The 25,596-nt window shown below is 40.0% G+C and overlaps 1 protein-coding gene across 1 annotated transcript in view; it reads left to right on the top strand.

The window, feature by feature from the left end:
- Nucleotides 1-25,596, top strand: part of GABRA3 (gamma-aminobutyric acid type A receptor subunit alpha3) — a 172,844-nt gene that overhangs the window by 62,806 nt on the left and 84,442 nt on the right. The window contains exons 3-4 of the mRNA XM_003421224.4: nucleotides 7,299-7,366; nucleotides 24,492-24,712. Of these exons, the coding sequence (XP_003421272.1) occupies nucleotides 7,299-7,366; nucleotides 24,492-24,712 (289 nt within the window). The remainder of the gene's footprint in view (nucleotides 1-7,298; nucleotides 7,367-24,491; nucleotides 24,713-25,596) is intronic.

Below are 25,596 nucleotides of genomic sequence, written 5' to 3'. Positions count from 1 at the left end.
CCCAGAGGTTCTGGTAGGGTGTGTTTTCATTCTCATTTAAATTTCTGTATGTCTTTATTCCATCCTTAATTTCTTCTGTAACGTAGTAGTTTTTTTAGCAAGGTGTTGTTCTGTTTCTTTGTGTTTGAGTTGTCTTCCTAGTTTTTTCTGTTATTGATTTCTACTTTTATGGCTTTTTGGTCAGAAAAGATGCTTTGTAATGTTTTGATGCTTTGGATTCTGTTTAGGCTTGCTTTCTGGCCTAATATGCGGTCTGTTCTGGAGAATGTTCCATGTGGGCTGGATAAAAAAGTATACTTGGTTGCTGTTGGGTGGAGTGTTCTGTATATGGCTATGAAGTCAAGTTGGTTGATTGCGGCATTTAGATCTTCCATGTCTTTATTGAGCTTCTTTCTGGATGTCCTGTCCTTCACTGAAAGTGATGTGTTGAAGTCCCCTACTATCATTGTGGAGCTGTCTCTTTTCAACGCTGTTAGAGTTTGTTTTATGTATTTTGAAGCCCTGTCGTTGGGTGGGTAAATATTTATTATGGTTATGCCCTACTGGTGTATTGACCCTTTAATCATTATATAGTGTCCTTCCTTACCCTTTTTGTAGTCTATTTTGTCAGAAATTAATATTGCCATTCCTGCTCTTTTTTGATTGTTGTTGTTTGCTTTATAATTTTTTTCCATCCTTTAAATTTTAGTTTGTTTGTGTGTTTAAGTCTAAGGTGTTTGTCTTGTAGGCAGCATATAGACGGATAGTGTTTTGTTTTTTTTTTTAGTCCATTCTGCCACTCCGTATCTCTTTATTGGTGCATTTAGTCCATTTACATTCAGCGTGATTATTGATAGGCATGAGTTTAGTGCTGTCATTTTAATATCTTTTTTTGTGTGTATTGTTGACTGTTGCTTTGTTTCACTTAATTTTTTGTGCTGATTCATTTTTCTTTATCTATTTTCTTGTAATCTTTTTCATTGTCGATTTTGTATTTGCTGAGTCTTTACGCTTTTCTTGTTTTTTATTTTGATGTGTAAGATTGGTAGTGTCCTTTGTGGTTTCCTTAATATTTCCGCCTATTTTTCTAAGTTTAAACTAACCTTTTGTTTCTTTATATCACCTTGACTTCCTGTCTATAGGAAAGATCTATGACTACATTTTTAATTCCCTCTTTTTTGTTTTAATGTTGTCATTTTTTACATAATGATGACTGTTTCCATATTTTCTGTTTTTTTGCTTTAATTTATTTTTATTATTTCTCTGTCTGGGTTGATATCTGCTTGCTCTGTCTTGTGATCTAGTCTTGGGGTGTTATCTGATGTTATTGGTGGTCTAACCAGAGGATTCCCTTTAATATTTCTTGTAATGTTGCAGATTCCCTAATCTTCTGTTTATCTAGAAATGACCTAATTTCACTATTATATTTGAGAGACAGTTTTGCTGGATATATAATTTTTGGTTGGCCTTCTTTTTTTTTTTTTTTTTTACTCAAGGTTTTATATATGTCATCCTATTGCCTTCTTGGTTGCATGGTTTCTGCTGAGTAGTCCGAGCTTAGTCTTATTGACTCTCCTTTACGTTTATCCCTACCTTCTCTTAAAATTCTCTGTTTATCTTTGATTTTGGCAAGTTTAATTATAATATGTCTTGGTGCCTTTCTTTTGGGATCTACCTTGTGTGGGATTCAATGAGCATCTTGGATAGCTATTTTCATTTTTCAGGCTATCAGGGATGTTTTCTGACATTAAATCCTCAACAATTCTCTCTGTACTTTCTGTTAACCCCCTTCTCCCCGTTTTCATATTCCAGTCACTTGTAGGTTATTTCTCTTGATAGAGTCACACATAGTTTTTAGGGTTTGTTCATTTTTAAAGAATTCTTTTATCTGATTTTTTCTCAAATATGTTGGTGTCAAGTGTTTTATCTTAAGTCTCCCTAATTCTCACTTCCATTGCCTCAGGTCTGCTGCTATGATTTTCTATTGACTTGTCTAATTCTGAAATTTCATAGTTAATCTTTTGGATTTCTGTTTGCTGTCTCTCTATGGGTTTTTGCAGCCTGTTAAATTTGTCATTTTACTCTTCTCTAATCTTTTTAAGTTCCTCTATTGCTTTGACTGTGCTCCTTGGCATGTTTTTCATTTTGCCTGATCTTGTTACTGATCTCTTGAAGTGTTCCGTATACTAATCTTTTGTATTCTACCTCAGATAACTCCAGGAAGTTCTTTTCATTCAGAAGATTTCTTGATTCTTTGTTTTGGGAGCTTGCTGAAGCCATTATGTTCTGCCTGTTTATGTGATTTGATATTGACTGTCATCTCTGAGTCATCAATAAGTTATTGTATTTATTTATTTTATGCTTGCTTACTGTGTCCTAGCTTTTTGTTTTGTTTTGAAATGCCCAAATAGGCTGCTCAGGTGTGCTAGTTTGATTAGAGTTATCTTTGAAGCTCTAACGTCCTGTCACCAGGTGGTTAGAGCTGTTATTAGGTATGTGAGCCCAGGAGTCTATTTAATTTTCTTGTGTGGATTCAGCTCAGGTGTCCAGGTAGTTGGTCAACAAGTGTGTGGTGGAGGCTTTCACCTACAGTCATATACAGGCAGGCATGATTGGTGTAGGCACAGGTATGTGACTGCCGTAGGGGGTCACACACCGAGCAAGGCAGGGGGCTGACAGACACTCCTGAGTGCCTTGAGGAAAGCATGTCCCTGTTCCCTAAGGCACGTTGGTGCATGGATTTTGCAGCTGGACGGTGGGCAGTCAATGCTGTTGGCTGTAAGGACTAGGAGGTGCCACTTATTCTTGGACCCCCTGTTGTGGTTGGCTAGGTGGTGTGTGTGGAGCCACCAGTCCTCAGGCCCCTGATGTGGGTTGGTGAGGACTCTGCTTAATAGGCAGAGCAGAGTCAAATGTTACAAACTTGCCTCTCCAGCAAAAAGCTGGTATTTTTGCTGGAGAGGCAAGTTTGTTAACGATTGCCTATGCTGTTGTATTGGGCCCACACAGGTGTATGCAGGGGTGAAAGTCATTCAAAGTCCATGGGCCTCTTATGCCTATGACTATGCAAAGGAGCTTTTTCTGCCCTGAGTTCCTGGATTAGGAGAGGTGGCAGATTATTTTTTCTGTTTGCTAATTTGTTGTACCTCCAAGTCTGGAAGAATAGCTCAGGACACGTGACGGTTCCTGGTTCTGGGCCAGGGAACGGGGCAATGTCTGAAGCCAGCTGGGTCCCAGTGTACAGTAGGAAGGGGGCAGGTAAATGGGAGAGATGTTTTTCCCAATGGGGTGTTCTTTGATCCTCATGTTAGGTTAGATGCATGTGCTTATCTTTTGCCGATTGAGCGCAGCTTTTCACTGATTCTGGAGGCATGAGTGGAGTCTCTGCCGCTTGGTCTCTCCTGATGTGGAAAACATGTCCCAAACACCAATGCTTGTGTTACCATGCTCGTGCCAGCGGATCTGGCCTGGGGGTGCTGGTTCCTGCCAAGTCAGGGCTGGCAACTCTTTGCTGCTTCTGAACCATCCCTCCACCCCCGCAAAGCTCAGTCTGATTTCGCAACTTTGCCTTTGATGTTCAGGGGTCCTATACTGTCATATATAATGAATTTACTTGTTTTTGGGGGGGTCTTTGTTGTAAGAGGGACCACAGGAAGCGTCTAACTACTCTGCCAACCTGGCCTCACCTGTTGCTCACAAGTTTTTAATACCACAAATGCTACTCAGCAACGTAGGATGTAGAACATTTTATTTATGAACTATTATGCCAATTGACCTTGATGTCCCCCAGGACAATGGTACCCATCTCTCAGCCCCAGTAACTTGGTCTTAGGAAGCTTGTATGCCTTTGCCTTGGTCAAGTTGTGCTGAGTTCCCTTTATTGTGTGTCCTCTTCGCCTTCACCAATGTTAACTCCTGTCTACTATCTAGTTAGTGACTTCCCCTCCCTATCCATCCCTTCCCTTGTAACCATTAAAGAATTTTTTTCCCTTGTAATACTTTTCTTGGGTTTTTATAATAGTGGTCTCTTACAATATTTTTCTTTTGTGATTGACTTATTTCACTCAGCATAATGGTTTCCAGATTCATCCATATTGTGAGATGTTTCACAGACTCATCATTGTTCTTTATTGTTGCATAGTATTCCATTGTGTCTGTGTACCATAATGTGTTTATCCATTCCTCTGTTGATGGGCACTTAGGTTGTTTCTGTCTTTTTGCTATTAAGAATATTCCTGCAATGAACGTGGATGTGCATATGTCTATTTGTGTGACGGCTCTTATTTTTCTATGATATTCTTAGGAGTGGGGTTGCAAAGCACTGGTGGTGCAGTGGTTAAGAGCTGGACTGCTAACCAAAAGGTTGGCAGTTCAAATCCACCAGCTGCTCCTTGGCAACCCAATGGGACAGTTCTACTCTGTCCTATAGGGTCTCCATGAGTTGGAATCGACTCGATGGCAACTTTTTTTTAATGATATTTCTATTTCTCGCTTTTTAAGGTGGTGCCATATCATTTTTCATAGTGGTTATACCATTTTACATTCCCACCAGCAATGCATGAGTTACCATCTCCCCACAACCTCTCCTACATTTGTTATTTCCAGTTTATTTGATTAGTGCCAATAATGTCAGGATGAGATAGTATCTCATTGTAGTTTTGATTTGCACTCCTCTAATGGTTTTTTTTAAAGTAATGATTTTTTTTATAATGGTTAATGATTGCAAGCATTTCCTTATGTGTCTGTTAGCTGCCTGAATGTCTTCTTTGTTGAAGTGTCTGTTCATATCTTTTGCCCATTTTTTAGTTGGATTATTTGTCTTTTTGTTGTTGAGGTGTTGAAGTATTCTATATGTTTTAGAGATTAGACCCTTGTCGGATATGTCACAGCCAAATTTTTTTTTTCCAGTCTGTAAGTTCTCTTTTTACTCTTTTGGTGAAGTCTTTTGATGAGCATAAGGAGTTCCTAGTTATATAGTTTATATTCTGGTGTTTGTGCAGTTAATTATGGTTTGTATTGTATTTATGCCATGTATTAGGGCCCCTACCGTTGTCCCTATTTTTTCCTCCCTGATCTTTATTGTTTTAGGTTTTATCTTTACATCTTTTATCCGTTTTGAATTAGTTTTTGTGTATGGTGTGAGATATGGGCCCTCTTTCAGTTTTTTTACAGATAGACATCCAGTTTTCCCCTTAGCATTTGTTAAAAAGACTGTCTGTTCCCCATTTAATGGACTTTGGTCCTTTGTCAAAGGTAAGCTGACCACAGGTGGATGCATTTACATCTGGGATCTTGATTCTGTTCCATTGGTCTATGTGTCTGTCATTGTACCAGAACCAAGCTTTTTTGACTACAGTGGCTGTATTGTAGGTTCTGAGATCAGGTAGTGTGAGGCCTCCTACTTTGTTCTTTTTCTTCAATAATGCTTTGTTTCTCTAGGGCCTCTTTCTTTTCCATATAAAGCTGTTGATTAATTTTTCCATCTCGTTAAAGAATGCTGTTGGTTTTGTGTCAGAATTGTGTTATATCTGTACATCTCTTTGGGTAGAATTGACATTTTCACAATGTTGAGTCTTCCTATCCGTGAACATGGTATGTTTTTCCATTTATGTAGTTCTGTTTTGGTTTCTTGCAGTTAGTGTTTCTTGGTTTTCTTTGCATAGGTCTTTTACATCCCTAGTTAGATTTATTCCCAAGTATTTTATATTTTTAGGGGAACAACCCCTTTTTTATGTACTGTGGATAGAAAGATAGCAAAACACTGCCCTTCAGAAGTTCTTGAGTTAGGTGCGTAGGCAGATGAGTAAACAGAGAGTTACAATAAAGGAAAATACAGTCGGCCCTCAGTATTCATGTGTTCCACGTCTGCAGGTTCAACCAACTGCAGATCAAAAATATTTGAACCAAAAAAAAAAAAAAGTTCCAAAAGCAAAATTTGAATTTACTGCCTGCTTAGCTTTTTTTTTTTTTTTTGCACTCGGCTGAATTGATGCGAATGAAGTGATGTGCAGATATATCCTCATTTCTGCCATTTCATAGAGCCTCAGTCTCTCTCCAGCATTCATTTTAGCATTGTTTGCATCTTGTCTCAATTGTTCGCCACCTCTGTTGTGTGCACCCTTTTTTTTTCTGTGAAAAAATGACTCCTATAAAGCAATGAAGTGGTGAAAGCAATCCCAGAAAGGCTAAGAAGGAACATAAAGTGCTGTCTCTCAAGAAAAGAAAACTCTTAGATCTTTTGAAAAGTGGCATGTTGCTTGCTGAAGTAGGCCATAAAGTCAGTGAGAATGAATTAAGCATTTGCACAATAAAGCGGAAAGAAGCTGAAATTTTAGATGTGTTAGTGCTACCTCTACGATGGCAAAAATGGTCTCTCTGGTTTGTGATAAAGTGCTTGCAAAGACTGAGAAAGCATTAAGTGTAAGCATTAACAACTATTTACTTAGCATTTATATTGTATTAGGTATTGTAAGTAATCTAGAGATGATTTGAAGTGTATGGGAGGATGTGTGTAGGTTATATGCAGATACTTTGCCATTTTATATAAGGGACTTGAGCATCCCCAGATTTTGGTATTTGTGGGGGTCCTGTTACCAACCTCCCCTGGATACCAAGGGACAACTGTAAATACAAAGAGAGTGTATCAAGTGACACCAATCATTTTCAAATCTGTCACTCAACCCAACAAAAGTTTATTTCTCACTCAATGCAGTCTACTGTGGCTCAAGACAACCCTCCAGGGCAGTTGTTTTCCATGTGTTGACTCATCCTTCTAGGCTGTTTTCATCTTATGGTAGCTCGACATCAATGTGTGTTTCCATTATCACCATAGCAGGAGGAAAGGTCTTGGGTTGGAAATTAATGTTCCTGCAAAGGAGGTACACACAGTACTTCCTCCCACAACTAGAACCAGTCTCATGGCCGCACCCTAATTTAAGGGGCTAGGTTGTGCAATCCTCCTGTGTTCCCAGATGTTGAAGCATTTGTAGCCTACCACAGGTACAGGCAGGCATAGTGTGGGAGTCCAGCATTTGGGATCATCAAGGGTCTCTAAAACACCTCCCTTAGCTTTGGTATTTTAGATTCTGCTGTAATTCTCAATGATATCTAAAGGCATACACTTTTTACCTGTACCTAGCATGTTCTCCTTGAAGAAACAGTACATGTAGGAGGTTTTAAAGGGGTTTTCCTGTAGCTGCGCCAAGTATACTTTCCCAGAAGTAGCAAGTTGGCTGTCATTCAGAGTACTGCACTGGATTCTCTTTGAGCTAAGCAACAAGCTTTCATGACACTCTGCTTTTCCATTTTCTTTGGCTTAGATGCTGTGACTGAAGTCAAGACTGACATCTATGTGACCAGTTTTGGCCCCGTGTCAGACACTGACATGGTAAGTATAGTTCTTGCAAAGGTAAAAGTGAAACAGATCAAAGAAAATAAAATGGGGTTTTTCTATGGCAAGACCTTGTAGGTATGCTCTAAGGAAGTCTTGTCTTATATGAATTCCCTACCCTCACCCCCCCTGCATTCAGCCAAAACTATCTTTTCCCTCCTCTCTCCACCTGTTTACATATAAAGCATATGTGCCTAGCAGGTGTATCCTTCCCTTCCTTTCATAACACATCTTTCAAAATTCTGTTTAGTTCCCTATCCTCAATTAAATCTTCCATAACCACTCCCTCCACACGTTGCTGGCACCACACACTTATCAGCACAGATAGGTCATATGAGGAGATCATTATGGGAGGGACTCTGGGTCAAGCCTGCTTTTTCTTGCCACTGGGGCCCATTCACCTAGGCAGTGTTTCAGTCACTGGGGACATGGTTTGACAGGGGTGATGCAAAGTGTTAGGAGGAAAAGTCTAAACCTCTTCTGGAAACTGGTTATTCCACAGATGTGGGCAGGGGTAGAGCTATGGTGCAGATCAAGGAATAGGGTAGGGCACAGAAGAGCTAGCAAAAGGTTGGCTCATGAGCCATCTGTAAGGATTGCCCCTCCTCCCACTATTCTCCCTTGCTGCTAAAGCAAAGAATGCAGAGAAGACTTGAGACAAGACCTGCCCCCATCGATGGGCCACCTAACCAGACATTTGATTGAGTAACTGTGATTTAGGGAAACAAAGAAGCTATTATCTGCTCTGTGAGCCTGGCAGTTACACAGGTATCAAAAAATTTTTGTTGAATGAGTGACTTTGTGTTGAAAACAAAAATCTTAAAATCAGGGAAAATACGTTCAAAGAATACAAAATGTTCATGTTCACTACTTAGATTTCTCCTGTATCTCCATTTTCAGTGGGCTGACTACTTATCAGGGGACAAGGCTTCTTTCTACCTGTTGGATAAATACAAACAATTGTGTAGGGAAGTAGTGGAGTTTGTTCTGTAGGTGATACAGCACCACTGAATGGATTTGAGTAGGACAATGAAAATATACAAATATAGCTTTAGAATGATTGCTCTGGAGATCTGTGCAGGGTGGACTGCAGGGGGAAAAGACTGGTGGTTGAGAGTTGATTTAGGCATGTTGACTTTTCGATCAGTGGTGAGGTCTAGGAGACAGTTGACAACCGGGCTAGTTCTCAGGAGAGGGAGTCATTAGTGAGTGGTTGTGAGACCAGCCAAGGGGAAGGTTGAGTTCTGAACTTTGTCTTTCAAGTGTGGAGTAAAGAGAAGGATACAGCCATATAGTAGACTCCTTGTGAACTCCTTGAGGGCGAGTACCGAGTCTTCGTGGCTTCTCTAGCACTTAGCTGAGTACTTGACACATAGCGTGAGCTCAGTGAGGGGGCATGTTTGACATAGGACGGGTGGAGGAGGTGACTCTCTCTTAGGGGCAGCAAGAAGCTTGCATGTCTAGGTTAACCCCCTCTCAACCTGCTGGTGAGTAATGCTACAGCTTCAGATCCAAGAATCTGTTGCCAGTTGGTTATTTAACAAGCACTCCTTAGGAGCCCAACTCCGCATAAAAGGGCTTTTAGGGGCCCTGTATTCAGAGAGCTCAGAGGTGTTAGAGATAAACAGATTCACTGGGGATATGCCATTCTGTCTTTGTATTGCTAGGAATTGTTGATGAATTCAGATTTTTATAAGAAAATAACTGAAGTGACTCGCTTGCTCGCTTGCTCACTCACTCTCACTCATACACCAACATCCATAAATAGGTTCAGACAAATGCACATAGCTACCTGGAGATGCAAACAGCCCATATACTACCCCAGACACTTTACAGAACCACACATGCACACAGATACCTAAACCCAGGAATGCCCAGAAGCACACACACAGCCCCAGTTCCCCCAGCAGCCCTCTTTTCGGATCTTTGCACACACCCAGGCACACATGAGTGTGTAGAGGCTCCAGAGGCATTTCAAACAACCCAGACTTTCTATCTCTTTTTAAGTTTTTTGTTCCACTTGCTTGTTTGTTTTTCTTCCTCATGATTAAGCTGAGGCAACAGAATGGCTTTTTCCTGATAGAAAAGGGCAGACTTTGGTCAAATAAACCTCAGGTTATTTTTAGCTGCACTTCCATCCTGTCACAAGGCAGAATAACGACAATCACTATGGCTGGGAAACACATTTCTGGTGTTTTTAAAAATGTCTTCTTCATGTGTTACTTAGTAGGCTGTGGAATTGGCCCCAGAGTCAGGGATAATTTGGGGTGAAGCATCAGGCAGTCCTTGACTTTAGCAACTAGCTGCAGCAAGAACCCAGGCTCCCCTGTGACCACAGACAGCTTGAAGAAGTAGTTGAAAATTAAGGCTGGCTGGCTTCTTCTTGGCTCATTTGAAGCCAAGCAGGGAGTTCTGGCCCAGAATACTTTCTTAAGGAAATAGAGACAATCTTTTGTTCACAAATGGGGAAATTGTAGTCTCAGTTTGAGCGTCAATACAGTACCACCCATAACTCTTTGCACCCATTGCATTTCTTGGCCCACAGACATCAGTGTTTTTGAGAAAGCTCCATGAAATTATGATCCATGTCTGTTTTGTTCATCTCAGTACCCTCAGTGCCTGACTCAGTGTTTGGCACATGGTAGAGTCCCAACTGTTTGTTAAATGCAAGAATGAATGAGATGGAATAAATTAAATTTGAGGGAAAATTATGACTATGTTCCTCCACTTGACTGAAAATTCTTCATAAGTAGGAAACATATCAGGTACATCTCTGTATCTCCAGCACCTAACACAGGACCTGACACAGTTACTCAGTAACTGTTTGTTGAGATGACATGAAATGTTAGTAGCAAGGTGAAAGTAGCTTTCCTTAGGAGGCACATTTGAATAGCCAGACTAGTGAGTCACTGATTGATGATGACTCTAAGTTTCAGTTCCCCATCCTCAATTAAACCTTCCCTAACCTCTCCCTTCATATGCTGCTACCACACACATAAGTCATGTGAGGAGAGCATTGTGGGAGGGATTCTGAGTCAAGCAGCTGGTTGTGCTTTTGGTGGAGACTGGTTGTGCTTTTGGTGGTGTCTCCACCCATGGAGCTGTGACAGTAGGGAATCGAGCAGCTATGAAAGGTGAACAGTGGTAGATGTTTCTAAGACAAAAGTCAGAGAAACGAAGAAATTTAGTGCAGAGTATAAGAGGTAAGTTGGAAGCTGGTTGCAATGGGAAATTTTTTTTTTTTTTTTACAAACATCGTGACTGAAAGTCTTGTGTTAGTCATTTGCAACAAATGGAACTCGGTGGTAACACAAGACAAGGCTACTCTTCTCAGCAACTATTACCAAGCCTGTGCCCGTGGTCTTCAAGGAGAGAAATGGAGCAAGGGATAATATCCCAATTTGAATGAACTGAGGCCATGTGACCTTCCATGATTTCCTATTACAGGGAAGTTTAGACCATTTTCTCAATAAAACGTATGGAAAGATGTCAGAGATGGCAATGGGAGGAGGGCTGCAAAGGCTTTAGTGAAAATGCAGTTTCATTGCCACTTCTCTCTCATATCAGATCTATTTATCCATCCTTTACTAGCTGTTGTTGTTGTTGTTACATACCGTCAAGTCAGTTCCAACTCATAGCAACCCTATGTACAGCAGAGCGAAACAGTCGGCATTATGCTTGAGCTCATTATTGCCACTGTGTCAACCCATCTTTTTGAGGGTCTCCTCTTTTTCACTGACCCTCTACTTTACCAAGCATGATGTCCTTATCTAGGGACTGATCCCTCCTGATAACACATCCAAAGTATGTAAGACATAGTCTCACCAACCTTGCTTCCAGGGAGCATTCTGCTTGTACTTCTTCCAAGACAGATTTGTTCATTTACCAGTGAGAAATGGCTTTTGGCAAGTTGAGATTCTCCTTGGTCTCCCAAGATCTTCTGAATTAGAATGCAGACAGAGTAGGATACTTGGCTTAGGAATAGCATACTATGTATATGGTCACTGATTAGAAAGGAAGGTAGAAAGATAACAACAGAGCACAACTTTGGTTGCTCTCCTGGGCCAAACCACCCTCTGACTCAGCTTTCATCCTAGCTTCCAAGATCCTAAGACCCCAGGCACCATCCTAACTTCTCTTCTGTTCCTTGAGCATGCAAGAGATTTAGGGACCCAGGGTCCTGAGTATTCAACAAATATATATTTAAATATACTGATAAAAATTGTGAGAGACTAGAGATGGCAAGGAGCAGTAGCCTTAGAAAAGTCAGGGAGAGAACAACTTAGAAACCTAAAATGCCAATTCTTAGTCCTTTCAACCATATGCCCCTCTCTCCAGGGTGCTTTTAACTGTGTAGACACTTCCTAGGTAACGGGTATCAGCTGCCACTTGACACTTCCTATGGTATGCAGTGAACAACCAGGCAATGATGCAGAGACAAGACAATAAAGAACTAACCTCGTTGCTTAAGAAAAATAAAATTGAGGCTTGAGAAATGAAGACCCATAAAAGACATTATAATCATAATTCTTGATAACAGATTCAGATGACGTACATTCTGGCCTGACAACTGCTATGAACATCAAGTAGTTGTCAAAATATACGAAGCCACTACAGGGTAAAAAATAGTGCTAATTAAAAAGAAAGTAGCACAGGGACCTCTTTCCTGGTGGCAGTGGACTTGAAATCACTCTGCTTGTTTTCACTCTAGCACTGAAAAAAGGGGCTATGTCCATTTCAAGCCCTCAGTTACTGGAAGTTGGGGGTACAGAATGGAGGGGAGCCTCTGTCTATTTTGAAAGCCTCTTAGGCTGTCAGTTTCCTCTCAGTCCTCAGGATACCGTATTCCCAGATGCAGTATGGAAAGGGATCCATGTCTCTGGGGTCTTCTCTAGGAATCCATGACCAGGAATCTCCTATGCTACTTTTATGTAATGTAGGCACACAGGGCACAAGCAATGCCAAGAAGACTAAACACACCCAGGAGAGGCATAGGATTATGGGTCTCCAAAACAGACCATGATGGAGAGAAGGCAAAGAGCAGAGGGAGGAGATTGTTGTTGTTCGATGCCCTTGAGTGGGTTCTGACTCATAGAGACCCTGTGTACAACAGAATGAAACACTGCCCGGTCCTGCGCCATCCTCACAATCGTTGTTATGCCTGAGCCTATTGTAGCAGCCACTGTGTCAGTCCATCTTGTTGAGGGTCTTAGTCTTTTTCGCTGGCCCTCTGCTTTCCCCCCCCCCCAAAAAATAAGAAAGAATTTTTCTTCTTTTTTTTTCTACTTTCCCAAGCATGATGTCTTTCTCCAGGGCCTGATCTCTCCTGATAACACGTCCAAACTATGTGAAACACAGTCTCGTCATCCTTGCTTCTAAGGAGCATTCTGGTTGTACTTCTAAGACAGATTTGTTCGTTCTTTTGGCAGTCCATGGTATATTCCATATTCTTTGCCAATGCCACAATTCAAAGGCGTCAATTCTTCGGTCTTTCTTATTCGTATGACCATGGCTTGGGTCAGGCGCACCTCAGTCTTCAAGTAACATCTTTGCTTTTCAACATTTTAAAGAGGTCTTTTGCACCGGATTTGCCCAGTGCAATGTGTCTTTTGATTTCTTGACTGCTGCTTCCATGGGTGTTGGTTGTGGATCCAAGTAAAATGAAATCCTTGACAACTTCAATCTTTTCTCCGTTTATCATGATGCTTATTGGTCCAGTTGTGAGGATTTTTGTTTTCTTTTCATTGAGGGAGGAGGAGATGTCCCAAATAAGGGGGAGTGGCTTCCATACTGGGACAGTGACAATGTCTTCACTGTAATGCAGCTCTCAGTTACCTTAGCTCCAGATCCTGCTAAAGTTGAATCAACCTTGTAGGCTCTTTATGGGAACCTGAGCAGTATCCAAGAGTTGAAGTCATTCAAGCGAAAAATGCTTTCCCAAGAGCTAGGTGTCATTTCTGCGCAGTGTAGGAAATGTATTAAATGTCTTTCCCAGGGGACAGACTTAGGCTTATTATCTGGAAGATTTGATTTAAATGCCTCACAAAACAACAGAATTCAGTTGTCAGTCTGGAAGCAATCATCCTTGGAGAGTATACAAGGGCTCAATTTGTAAGAAAGTAATTGATTGCAATTCTTGAATGGTCAGGTTAAAATCAGGTTGCTTTTGGCCAATGATCATGGGATACTTATAGAGCAAATAATCCTTATGTGATTTTCCTCAATAGTTTTGATATATAAGAATAATATATTAAAAATAGGTACCCTCACCCAACTTTTTAAATCTTAAAAAATCGCTGTATTTGCTTTCATATTTTAAAAAGTAGCCTTTAGAGATACAAGTGAATCCCCTGTGTACCCTACTCTATCCCATTACCCTCTCTCCCTCTTACCTCTGAGATAATCACAACCATGAATTCAATTTTTTTCACCATTTTGGTACATAATTTAGGCTTATACCTATGGATGTATATATCACATGAATTCATAAACAGCAAAGAGTGGCTTTCACATTTTTCAACTTTATGTAAAAGGCATCATAAAGTGTGAATTATTATATAACTCATTCCTTTAACCTTGTGTTGAAAACTCTTTTTGATGCATTTAACTCTAATTCATTTATTTTAACTGCTAAAAACTATTCCATTGTATGAATATTTAGTCATACATTCATTCATTCTCTCGTCAATGTGCATTTAGGCTATTTCTAGTTTTTAGCTATTAAAAACTATATAATGAACATTCTTGTACACATCTTCTTGTGAATATGTTTGAGTATTTTGTAGGGTGTGTCTCTACCAACTAAATTGCTAATTTATAGAATTTGCATATTTTAAACTTTTTCAGGTAGGACCAAAATACTCTTGTGATTGGTTGTACCGATTTATAATCCCATTAGCAGTGTATGAGAACTCCATTTTTCTGCATCCTTGTCAGTACTTCATATTATTAGTTTATTTTTGTCACTCTGATGTATGTGAAATAGTATCTAATTGATTTTATTTGTATTTTCCTGATTACTTTTGAGGTTGAACATGCTTCTATGCCTTTAGTGGCCACTCTGTGCCTTTGCCACCACCTGCACTAGCAAAAGCAGAAACCCCACACAGACTCTGTTTTCCCATGTTGCCATTACTGAATTGAACTTTCTTGTAGGATGTGTGTTTGTGTGTGTGTGTGTGTGCGTGCGTGCGTGCGTATGCATGGGCGTGTGTGTGTGAGGGAGTGATTAGTGGGTCCTAGGTCATAGACCTTATTCTAGCTTGCAAGAAAGGCTGGGAACTTGAGTTTTGACTCCTAATTTGAGAAGGTAGGACTCATGGGGATTTTTGCAAAATTTCCTAGAAAGGCCAAACAAATGAAAATAGGCAGGAATGAATATGACGGATATCCACCACACATTCTAACCCTAGTTTTCTAAGAGGTGTGTGTGTGTGTGTGGTGTCTGTGTGTAATGTTTGGCCCCTATTGAGATGACTGCATAATTGTTCTCCTTTCGTCTGTTCTTATGGTTAATTACATCAAGATTTCCTAATAGTAGGCCATCTTTGCTTTCCTGGGAAGAATCCAACTTGATAATGGTGTGTTATTTTCATACATTTCTTGGCTTGTTTCACTAGTATTTTCTTTGGGGTTTCTGCATCTATGTTTATATTAAAAAAAAAATCCCACTGCTATCGAATTGATTCCAACTCATAGCGACCCTATAGGACACAGTAGAACTGCCCCATAGGGTTTCCAAGGCTGTAAATCTTTACTGAAGCCGACTGCCTCATCTTTCCCCCACGGAGCAGTTGGTAGGTTCAAACCGCTAACCTTTTGGTTAGCAGCCAAACACTGAACCACTGTGGCACCAGGGATCTTTCTATGTCCCAAATTAAACCACTTATTACCACCTCCCCTGCTACTGCTATTTTTTTGTTTTCTTGTTTTACTGATTTTTGCTCTTATTTGAATCATCCCTTTCTTTACTTTCCTTGGCGTACTTTGTGGCCCTTCTGCTTTTCTGAGGTAGATTAGCTTATCAGTTTTCCTTCTTGAGGCTATTTTTAAGGCTTATTTGAAGCTATCAACTTCCCTCCAAGTACCACTTTAGGAGCTCACAAGATTTCGTATGTAAGCATTTTCACTATTGTTCTATTCCAAGTATTTTCTAATACCTTTTAGAGTTTCTTCGAATTTCTAGTAGCAAGTTTTTCAATTTCTTAAAAAGTATTTTTATAACATCCTTTGTGTGTGTATGTGTTGCTTGAGATTTGCCTTATGGCTTACCACTGGTCAATTATTTTTTTTATAAATACTCTCTGTGTGTTTTCCTAAGTGTTAAGTGGCTAAGTCTATGTGTATCCATTAGCTTATGCTTGTCAATTTCATTCTTCAAATCATCTCATCACACAAAATTGTTGGTCTGATTGAGTATTCACTTACTGAGAGTCTATGGGCGTTCCAAATTCTCCTTGTGATTCACTTTTTTGCTTTACTGATTTTGAGTCAATGTTATTATTGTTGTTAGGTATCATCGACTCGGTTCTGACTCATAGCGATGCTATGTACCACAGACTGAAACACTGTCTGGTTCTGCACCATGCTCACAATCATTGTTAGCTTGAGCCCATTGTTGCAGCCACTGTGTGAATCCATCTCATTGAGGGTCCTCTTCTTTTTCGCTGACCCTTTCCTTTACCAAACATGATGTCCTTCTCCAGTTACTGATCCTTCTTGACAACATGTTCAAAGCATGTAAGAAGAAGTCTCACTGTCCTATCTTCTAAGGAGCACTCTGGTTGTACTTCTCCTAAGACAGATTTATTTGTTCTTTTGGCAGTCCACAGTATATTCAATATCTTTCACCAACACCACAATTCAAAGGTGTCAATTCTTCAGCCTTCCTTATTCATTGTCCAACTGTCACATGCATATGATGCAATTGAAAATACCATGGCTTGGGTCAGGCGCACCTTAGTCTTCAAGTAACATCTTTGCTTTTCAAAACTTTAAAGAGGTCTTCTGCAGCAGATTTGCCCAATGAATGCATCTTTTGATTTCTTGAGTGCTGCTTCCATGGCTGTTATTGTGCATCCAAGTAAAACGAAATCCTTGACAACTTCAATCTTTTCTCTGTTTATCATGATGTTGCTTATTGGTCCAGTTGTGAGGATTTTTGTTTTCTTTATGTTGAGGTGCAATTCATGCTGAAGGCTGTGGTCTTTCGTCTTCATCAGTAAGTGTTTCAAGCTCTCTTCACTTTCTGTAAGCAAGGTTGTGTCATCTGCACAATGCAGATTGTTAATGAGTCTTTCTCCAATCCTGATGCCCTGTTCTTCATATAGTCCAGCTACTTGCATTATTTGCTCAGCATACAGAGTGAATAAATATGGTGAAACTATACAACCCTGATGCATATCTTTCCTGACTTTAAACCATGCAGTGTCTCCTTGTTCTGCCTGAACAACTGCCTCTTGATCTAAAGTACAGGTTACTCATCAGCACAACTAAGTGTTCTGAAATTCCCATCCTTTGCAATGTTTTCCATAATTTGTTATGATCCACACAGTCAAATGCCTTTGCACAGTCAATAAAACACAGGTAAACATCCTTCTGGTATTCTCTGCTTTCAGCCAGAATCCATCTGACATCAGCAATGATATCCCTGGTTCCACATCCTCTTCTAAATCCGGCCTGAATTTCTGGCAGGTCTGTGTTGATATACTGCTGCAGCCACTTTTGAATGATCTTCAGGAAAATTTTACTTGCATATGATATTAATGATATTGTTCAATAATTTCCACATTCTGTTGGATCACCTTTCTTGGGAATAGGCATAAATATGGATCTCTTCCAGCTGGCTGGCCAGATAGCTGTCTTCCAAATTTTCTTGGCATAAATGGGTGAGCACTTCCAATGAGGCATCCGTTTGTTGACACATCTCGATTGATATTCGTCAATTCCTGAAGCCATTTTTTTTTTCGCCAATTCCCTCAGTGCAGCTTGGACTTTTTCCTTCTGTATCATCCATTCCTGATCATATGCTACTTCTTGAAATGGTTGAAAGTCGCCCAATTCTTTTTGTTATAATGACTCTGTGTATTCCTTCCATCTTCTTTTTATGCTTCCTGCGTTGTTTAATATTCTCCCCATAGAATCCTTCAGTACTGAAACTCGAGGCTTGAATTTCTTCTTCATTTCTTTCGGCTTGAGAAATGATGAGTGTGTTCTTCCCTTTTGGTTTTCTGTCTGCAGCTCTTTGCACATGTCATTATAATACTTTACTTTGTCTTCTTGAGCTGCCCTTTGAAATCTTTTGTTCAGTTCTTTACTTCATCATTTCTTCCTTTTGCTTTAGCTGCTCAACGTTCAAGAGCAAGTTTCAGAGTGTCTTCTGACATCCATTTTGGTCTTTTCTTTTGTTCCTTTCTTTTTAATGACGTCTTGCTTTCTTCATGTGTGATGTCTTTGATGTCATTCCACAACGATCTGGTCTTCAGTCATTAGTGTTCAACGCTTCAAATCTATTCTTGAGATGGTCTCTAAATTCAGGTGGGATATACTCAAGGTCGTATGTTGGCTCTCATGGACTTGCTTTAATTTTCTTCAGTTTCAACTTGAACTTGCATATGAGCAATTGATGGTCTGTTCCGCAGTCAGCCCCTGGCCTTGCTCTGGTGGATGACACTGAGCTTTTCCATCGCCTCTTCCACAGATGTAGTCGATTTGATTCCCCCATATTCCATCTGGCGAGATCCATGCATATAGTCAGCATTTATGTTGGTGAAAAAATGTATCTGCAATGAAGAAGTTGTTGGTCTTGCAAAATTCTATCATGTGACCTCCGGCATAATTTCTATCACTAAGGCCATATTTTCCAACTACTGGTCCTTCTTCTTTGTTTCCCACTTTCACATTCCAATCACCAGTAACTATAAGTGCAACCTGATTGCATATTCTATCAATTTCAGACTGCAGAAGCTGGTAAAAATCTTCAGTTTCTTCATCTTTGGCCTTAGTGGTTGATGCGTAAATTTGTATAATAATCATATTAACAGGTCTTCTTTGTTGTCGTTGTTAGGTGCGGTTGAGTCGGTTCCGACTCATTGTGACCGTATGCACAGCAGAACAAAACATTGCCCCGTCCTGAGCCATCCTTACAGTCGTTTTTATGCTTGAGCTCATTGTTGCAGCCACTGTATCAATCCATCTCATTGAGGGTCTTCCTCTTTTCTGCTGACCCTGTACTTTACCAAGCATGATGTCCTTCTCCAGGGGCTGATAGCTCCTGATAACATGTCCAAAGTATGTGAGAAGGGTGACCTTGCTGGTATCCGAATACCGGTGGCACAGCTTCCAGCATCACAGCAAAATGTAAGCCCACACAGTACTACAAACTGAGACACTTGGGGGCCATGTTATTGGTACATACAAATTTAGAGTTTTTATATTTTCTACTTGAGAGATTCCATTTTTTAATATAATGATATTTTATCCTAAAGAAAAATATTTGTCTTCAAGCCCATTCTACCTGTGTTTCATAGTTCTACCGCCTTTATTTTTATTAGGATTTGTCCATATATATTTTTCCATCCCCTTACATTCAGTCTGTTTTATGTGTCTTTAACTGTGACTCTTGTTTGTACATAGAATATAACTACATTGCTAATTTATCTTATTATAGTTAGTTCATTTCTATTATGTTTTCTCTTTTCCCATGTTTTATTTTCTCTTTTTTTTTGCCTTCTGTAAAATCGTAACACTTTCTATATTCCTTTTTCTTTAATTGTTAATATACATACTTGACTTAAAGTCAAAAGGTAGTCATTTTCACTACTCTCCTCCCAAATAATTCAAGACCGTATTAACCCCCATATCTTCTCTCCCTTCTTCTACTTTGGTTTATTCTAGTTATTTATTCTACCTTGGTTTTTATATTCATTTGTAGAAAGCAGGTATTTGTTTATCTTACTCATAAGTTTAAACAAATAAAATGCTCACTCTTCCTTATTCTCACTATTCCTTCTTGCATCTTTTTTTGGTTTCATTTTCAACTACATGAAAATCTTCTTTTAGTAGTTCTTTTCGTAGGGATTAGTTTAATAATTTATATATTTAAAAATATTTTGGCACATCTTCTATATGCCTGGTAGAGTTCTACATGCTAAGGATATGTTATTGTTGTTGTTAGGTGCTGTCTAGTCGATCCCAACTCATAGATTCTTGGTGGGCTGAGTCCTGGTTTAGACCCATTGTCCTGCTATAATCATTAACCAACCCTCCTCTCACTCTCAAAATTGTTCCAGTTTATATAATATATGGTCTCCTTACCCTTTAGCAGGAATGTGCTCGGTATCCTGGAAGAAGGAAAAGGCCAGACTTGCTAATGTGTAGAGGGCATACTGGTTGGAAAAGAGCTAACAGAGGAAGGGAGGGGTCAGCTTATGAGGCGTTCAAGGTCAGGGAAGGAATCTGTCACTTATTCCAGGTATGATTGGAAGCCATTAGGAAATTTTAAGCCAAAGGATTTTAAGCATCTTTCCTTTTCTAACCAAGGAACCTGGAGATGTCGCCCATGACTTGTATAGTTTAATGGTCAGTCAAGGATTTAGGAAGAGCTTGTGGGACTCACCCTGTTAGTAGTTCTCTTGCTTCTAAGGCCTCTTCCTGAATTTTCACCTCATCCGCCAACCCTGAGTTATATCCTCTGAAACATTACATCAATAAAGCTTTAGATTTCTGAGCTGTGATGAGTTGGGGCATCCCTTCAGTCTAGAAAACAGCAAACTTACAAACCTTATCCAGTAGTTTTACCATTTAATGGGTGTCTTAGGCTGGGTTCTCTAGAAAAGGAAAACCAGTAAAGCATATAGATATATATATATATCCCATTGGCATCAAGTCAATTCCAACTCATAGTGACCCTATAGGAAAGAGTAGAACTGCCCCATAGGGTTCCGAAGGAATGGCTGGTGGATTCAAACTGCCAGCCTTTTGGTTAGCAGCCAAATGTTTAACCACTGTAGCATCAGGGGTACAAAATATATAGAGAGAGGTATTTGTGTCAAGGAAATGGCTCACATAGTTGTAGAGGCTGGAAAATCTCAAGTTTGTGGGTCAGTCTAGAGGCTTCTCCTGACTCATGTAGCTGCAGGGGCTCGCGGGCCCAAGATTGGCAGGTCAGACAGCAGGCCTCTGGTTGACAGGCTGTGGAGACCGAACAAATTCCAAGATTGGCAGGCAAGATGGCAGGTAAGCTGCTAGCTCAAGTCCCAAGAACCAGAATTCAGACAATCAAGAGCCAGTTGCAGGATCCAGAGTGAGCAAAAGCCTATGAGCCTTGCCAGAAAGTCCACCTATATTGGATGCAGGCCATACCCTGAAGGAAACTTCCTTTCAACTGGCTACTCACAGCAGATCCCATCATGGAGGTGAAAACATTACATCAGATTGCATCATGGAGGTGATTACATCATCATACGACTGCCGAACTACATCATAACTGCCAAACATGGCCCAGTCAAGTTGACGCACAACCTTAACAATTACAGTGGGGAGCCCCCTTTTATTTTTGCAAGATTTTTTTTTAACTTGGCTCCATGGCCTCCCCCGTGTGTGTATTGTAGTGGTCAGCCAGAAATTTATGCAGACTTAGTTGGTGACTTTCTTGCTTCCAGAACTCCCACTCCTACATTTGCATATTCTCTGCCAGCTCTGAAATATCACCTCTGCCACCTGGAGCTGCTGTGGCTTTTGCCACTGAAACTCCAGGTTTGGGGAGTACTTTCGGGAAAAAAAAAACACAGACTCCCAATTTTAATCCATTGATGTTGCCATCTTTCAAGGGTAAACTCTCCTCTAGTTTCTGTCTACCTTCCATGACTTTCTATTGCTTTCAAGTACTTTATGTATATATACATATATATTTGGGTGGTTTTTATATATACACACACTGAAAAGCAGTATATTTCAGATTTTATAATTAATAGTTGAAGGAGGATGGGTCTAAACAATTTACTGTTGTTACCAAAAGCTGGAACATTTATCGTTATTTTAATTTGTGTTTAGATTAACAGCAAATTAAAAAAATATTCTTCATATTTGTTAGCAATTATTCATTTCATGGATTTCCTGTTCATTTACTCATTTTTATATTTATGTTTTTCTCTTATTTATCTGTAAGAGCTCATTAATTACTGAAGACAATAAAATATTAACCCATTGTTGTTGCTATTGTGGTAAGACATCATCGAGTTGGTTCTGACTCACAGCGGCCCTAAGTACATCAGAACGGAATACTGCCTGGTCCTGTGCCATCCCCACAACTGTTGCTATGTTTGAGCCCATTGTTGCAGGCACTGTGTAAGTCCATCTCATTGAGGGTTTTCTCCTTTTTCAACGGCACTTTACCAAGCATGATGATATTTTACCAAGAATGATGTCCTTGTTCAGGGACTGGACCCCCAATAACATGTTCAAAGTAGGTGAGATGAAGTCTCACTGTCCTTGCTTCTAAGAAGCATTCTAGCTGTATTTTTATGGATACAGATTTGTTCTTTGGCAGTCCGTGATATGTTCAATATTCTTTGCCAGGACCATAATTCAAAGGCATCAATTCTTATTCCATCTTCCTTATTCATCGTCTAGCTTTTGCATGCGTATGAGGTGATTGAAAATATCAAGGCTTGGGTCAGGGACACCTTAGTCTTCAAGGTCACATCTTTGCTTTTCAACACTTTAAAGAGGTCCTTTGCAGCAGATTTGCCCAATGTGATGCATCTTTTGATTTTCTGACTGCTGCTCTACCCTGGGCATTCGTTGTGGATCCAAGTAATATGAAATCTTTGACAACTTCATTATTTTCTCTGTTTATCATGATGTTATTTATTAGTACAGTTTGAGGATTTTTGTTTTCTTTATGTTGAGGGGTAATCCATACTGAAGGCTGTAGCCTTTGATCTTCATCGGTAAGTGCTTCAAGTCCTCTTCACTTTCAGCAAGCAAGGTTGTGTCATCTGCATAATGCAGGTTGTTAGTGAGCCTTCCTCTAATCCTGATGCCATGTTCTTCATCATATAATCTGGCTTCTCAGTATATTTGTTCAGCATATAGATTGAATAAATATGGTGAAATGATACAGCCCTGACACACACCTCTCCTGATTTTAAACCACACAGTATCCCCTTGTTCTGTTCAAACAACTGCCTCTTGACCTATGTATAGGTTCCTCAGGAGCACAATTAAATGTTCTGGAGTTCCCATTCTTCCCAACATTATCCATAGTTTATTATGATTCACACAGTCAAATGCCTTTGCATAGTCAGTTTAACACAGGTAAACATATTTCTGTTATTCTCTGCTTTCAGCCAGAATCCATCTGACATCAGGAATGGTATTCCTGGTTCCAGGTTCTGCTCTGACTCTGGCTTGAATTTCTGGCAGTTCCCTGTTAATGTACCGCTGCAATCATTTTTGAATTATGTCAGCAAAATTTTTTCTTGTGTGTGATATTAATGATACTGTTTGATAATTCCTGCTTACTGTTGGATCACCGTTCTTTGGAATATGCACAAATATGGATCTCTTGTAATTGGTTGGCTGGGTAGTTGTCTTCCGAATTTCTTGGCATATATGAGTGAGCACCTCTGGTGCTGCGTCCATTTTTTGAAACATCTCAGTTGGTATCGTGTCAATTCCTGGAGCCTTGTTTTTCACCAGTGCCTTCAGTGTAGCTTGGACTTCTTTCTTCAGTACCACAGTTCTTGATCATATGCTACCTCCTCAAATCTTTGAGCATCGACCAATTCTTTTTGGTACAGTGACTGTGTATTTCTTCCATCCTCTTCTGATGTTTCATTCATCGTTCAGTATTTTGTCCAAGTGCCCAGCGTGTTCTTCCCTTTTGGTTTTCTAACTCCAGGTCTTTGTACGTTTCATTATAATACTTTATTTTGTCTTCTCAAGCCACCCTTTGAAATCTTCTGTTCAGGTTTTTTACCTCATCATTTCTTCTGTTCACTTTAGCTACTCAATGTTCAAGAGCAAGTTTCAGAGTCTCTTCTGATATCCATTTTGGTCTTTTCTTTCTTTCCTGTCATTTTAATGACCTTTTGCTTTCTTTATGTATGACACCCTTCATGTCATTCCACAGCTCTTCTGGTCTTTGATCATTAGTGTTCAATGCATCAAATCTGTTCGTGAGATGGTCTCCAAATTCAAGTGGAATATACTCAAGGTTGTGTGTTTGGCATTCGTGGACTTGCTCCAATTTTCTTCAACTTCAACTTGCATATGAGCAATTGATGATCTGATCCTCAGTCGGACCCTGGCCTTGTTCTGATGATATTGAGCTTCTTCATTGTCTCTTTCCACAGGTGTAGTCAGTTTGATTCCTGTCTATTTCATCTGGCGAGGTCCCCGTGTATAGTCACGGTTTATGTTGGTGAAAAAATGTATTTGCAATGAAGAATTCATTGGTCTTGCAAAATTCTATCATGGAATTTCTGACATGTTTTCTATCACCAAGGCCATGTTTTTCAACTATTGGTCTTTTTTCTCTGTTTCCAACTTTCACGTTCCAAAAACTAGTAATTAGCAATTCATCTTGATTGCATGTTTGATCAATTTCAGACTGCGGAAGTTGGTGAATATATTCAATTTTTTCATCTTTGATGATCCCATTAAACATATTGTTATTTTGAAGCACAAATGAAATGATACATGTTCAAATGGAAATTTCTGGTTTTGTGGTGATGATTAAGTTGTCTCTTGGTGTTCAGCAGGAGAGACAAGATGAGGAACATGTTCTTACTAAAAATGCCACTGCATAGTGAAGAGGCTCTAGTCTTTTCATAAGTAAAAGGCTTGTGATCAGCTTGTATCATCTGTGGGGCAGTGTTGGCAGTGACTTTCCTAAGCAAAGCCTTATCAGATATATTACCTCCCTAGTTATGGATCACTATGGCATTATTTTTCAACCATACTCATTTGCCTTGCTCACCAGTAACTACTGTTAATAGAGTACTGCTTCACTCCATTAGAAGAAATATTGTAAGATAATTAATATTTGTTTTTAAGGACACTGTGGACCCTCACCAGAAATCTACTCAAGCTCTGTTCTCTCCTTTTCTGTCCCCAGGAGTACACCATTGATGTATTCTTTCGACAGACATGGCATGATGAAAGACTGAAATTTGATGGACCCATGAAGATCCTACCACTCAACAATCTCCTGGCTAGTAAGATCTGGACTCCTGACACCTTCTTCCACAATGGAAAGAAATCAGTGGCCCATAACATGACCACGCCTAACAAGCTGCTCAGACTGGTGGACAATGGGACCCTTCTTTACACAATGAGGTCAGAGAGTGGTGCCCTGATCCAGGAGGGTGGCAAAGTATACTGGGCGGGGGAGACTTGGGTTGAAAGTGGCATGTTTTAGGGAATCCATTGAAATTCTGTCATGTTTACAGGTATATACCTCCTAGCATAGTCACATGTATACACACTCGTTAGCTGCCATCGAGTTGGTTCTGATTCATAGTGACCCTATGTACAGCAGAATGAAACACTGCCTGGTTTGGTGCCATCCTCACAACTGTTGCTATGTTTGAGCCCATTGTTGTGACCACTGTGTCAATCCACCTCGTTGAGGGTCTTCCTCTTTTTCCCTGACCCTCTACTTTACTAAGCATGCTGTCCTTCTTCAGGAACTGGTCCCTGTTGATAACATGTCCAAAGTACGTGAGATGAAGTCTCATCATCTTTGCTTCTAAGCAGCATTCTGACTGTACTTCTTCCAAGACAGACTTATTCATTCTTCTGGGAATCCATAGTGTATTCCATATTCTTCGCCTACACCATAATTAAAAGGCGTCATTTATTCTTTGTCCAGCTTTTGTATGCATGTACTGTTCATGTACTGCTGCAACCATTTTTTAATTATCTTTAGCAAAATTTTTATATACATACTTTGTTGTTGTTGTTGGGTGCCGTCGAGTCAGTTCAGACTCATAGTGACCCTATGCACAACAGAACAAAACACTGCCCGGTCCTGAGCCATCCTTACAGTCGTTATGCTTGAGCTCATTGTTGCAGCCACTGTGTCAATCCACCTCGTTGAGGGTCTTCCTCTTTTTCTCTGACCCTCTACTTTCCCAAGCATGATGTCCTTCTCCAGGGACTGATCCCTTCTGACAACATGTCCAAAGTATGTAAGACTCAGTCTCACCATCCTTACATCT

This window comes from Loxodonta africana, chromosome X, assembly GCF_030014295.1.
Source record: "Loxodonta africana isolate mLoxAfr1 chromosome X, mLoxAfr1.hap2, whole genome shotgun sequence".
Classification (NCBI taxonomy): Eukaryota; Metazoa; Chordata; class Mammalia; order Proboscidea; family Elephantidae; genus Loxodonta; species Loxodonta africana.
Note: the sequence above shows the minus strand (reverse complement) of the source record. Positions and strands in the feature narration are given on the sequence as shown.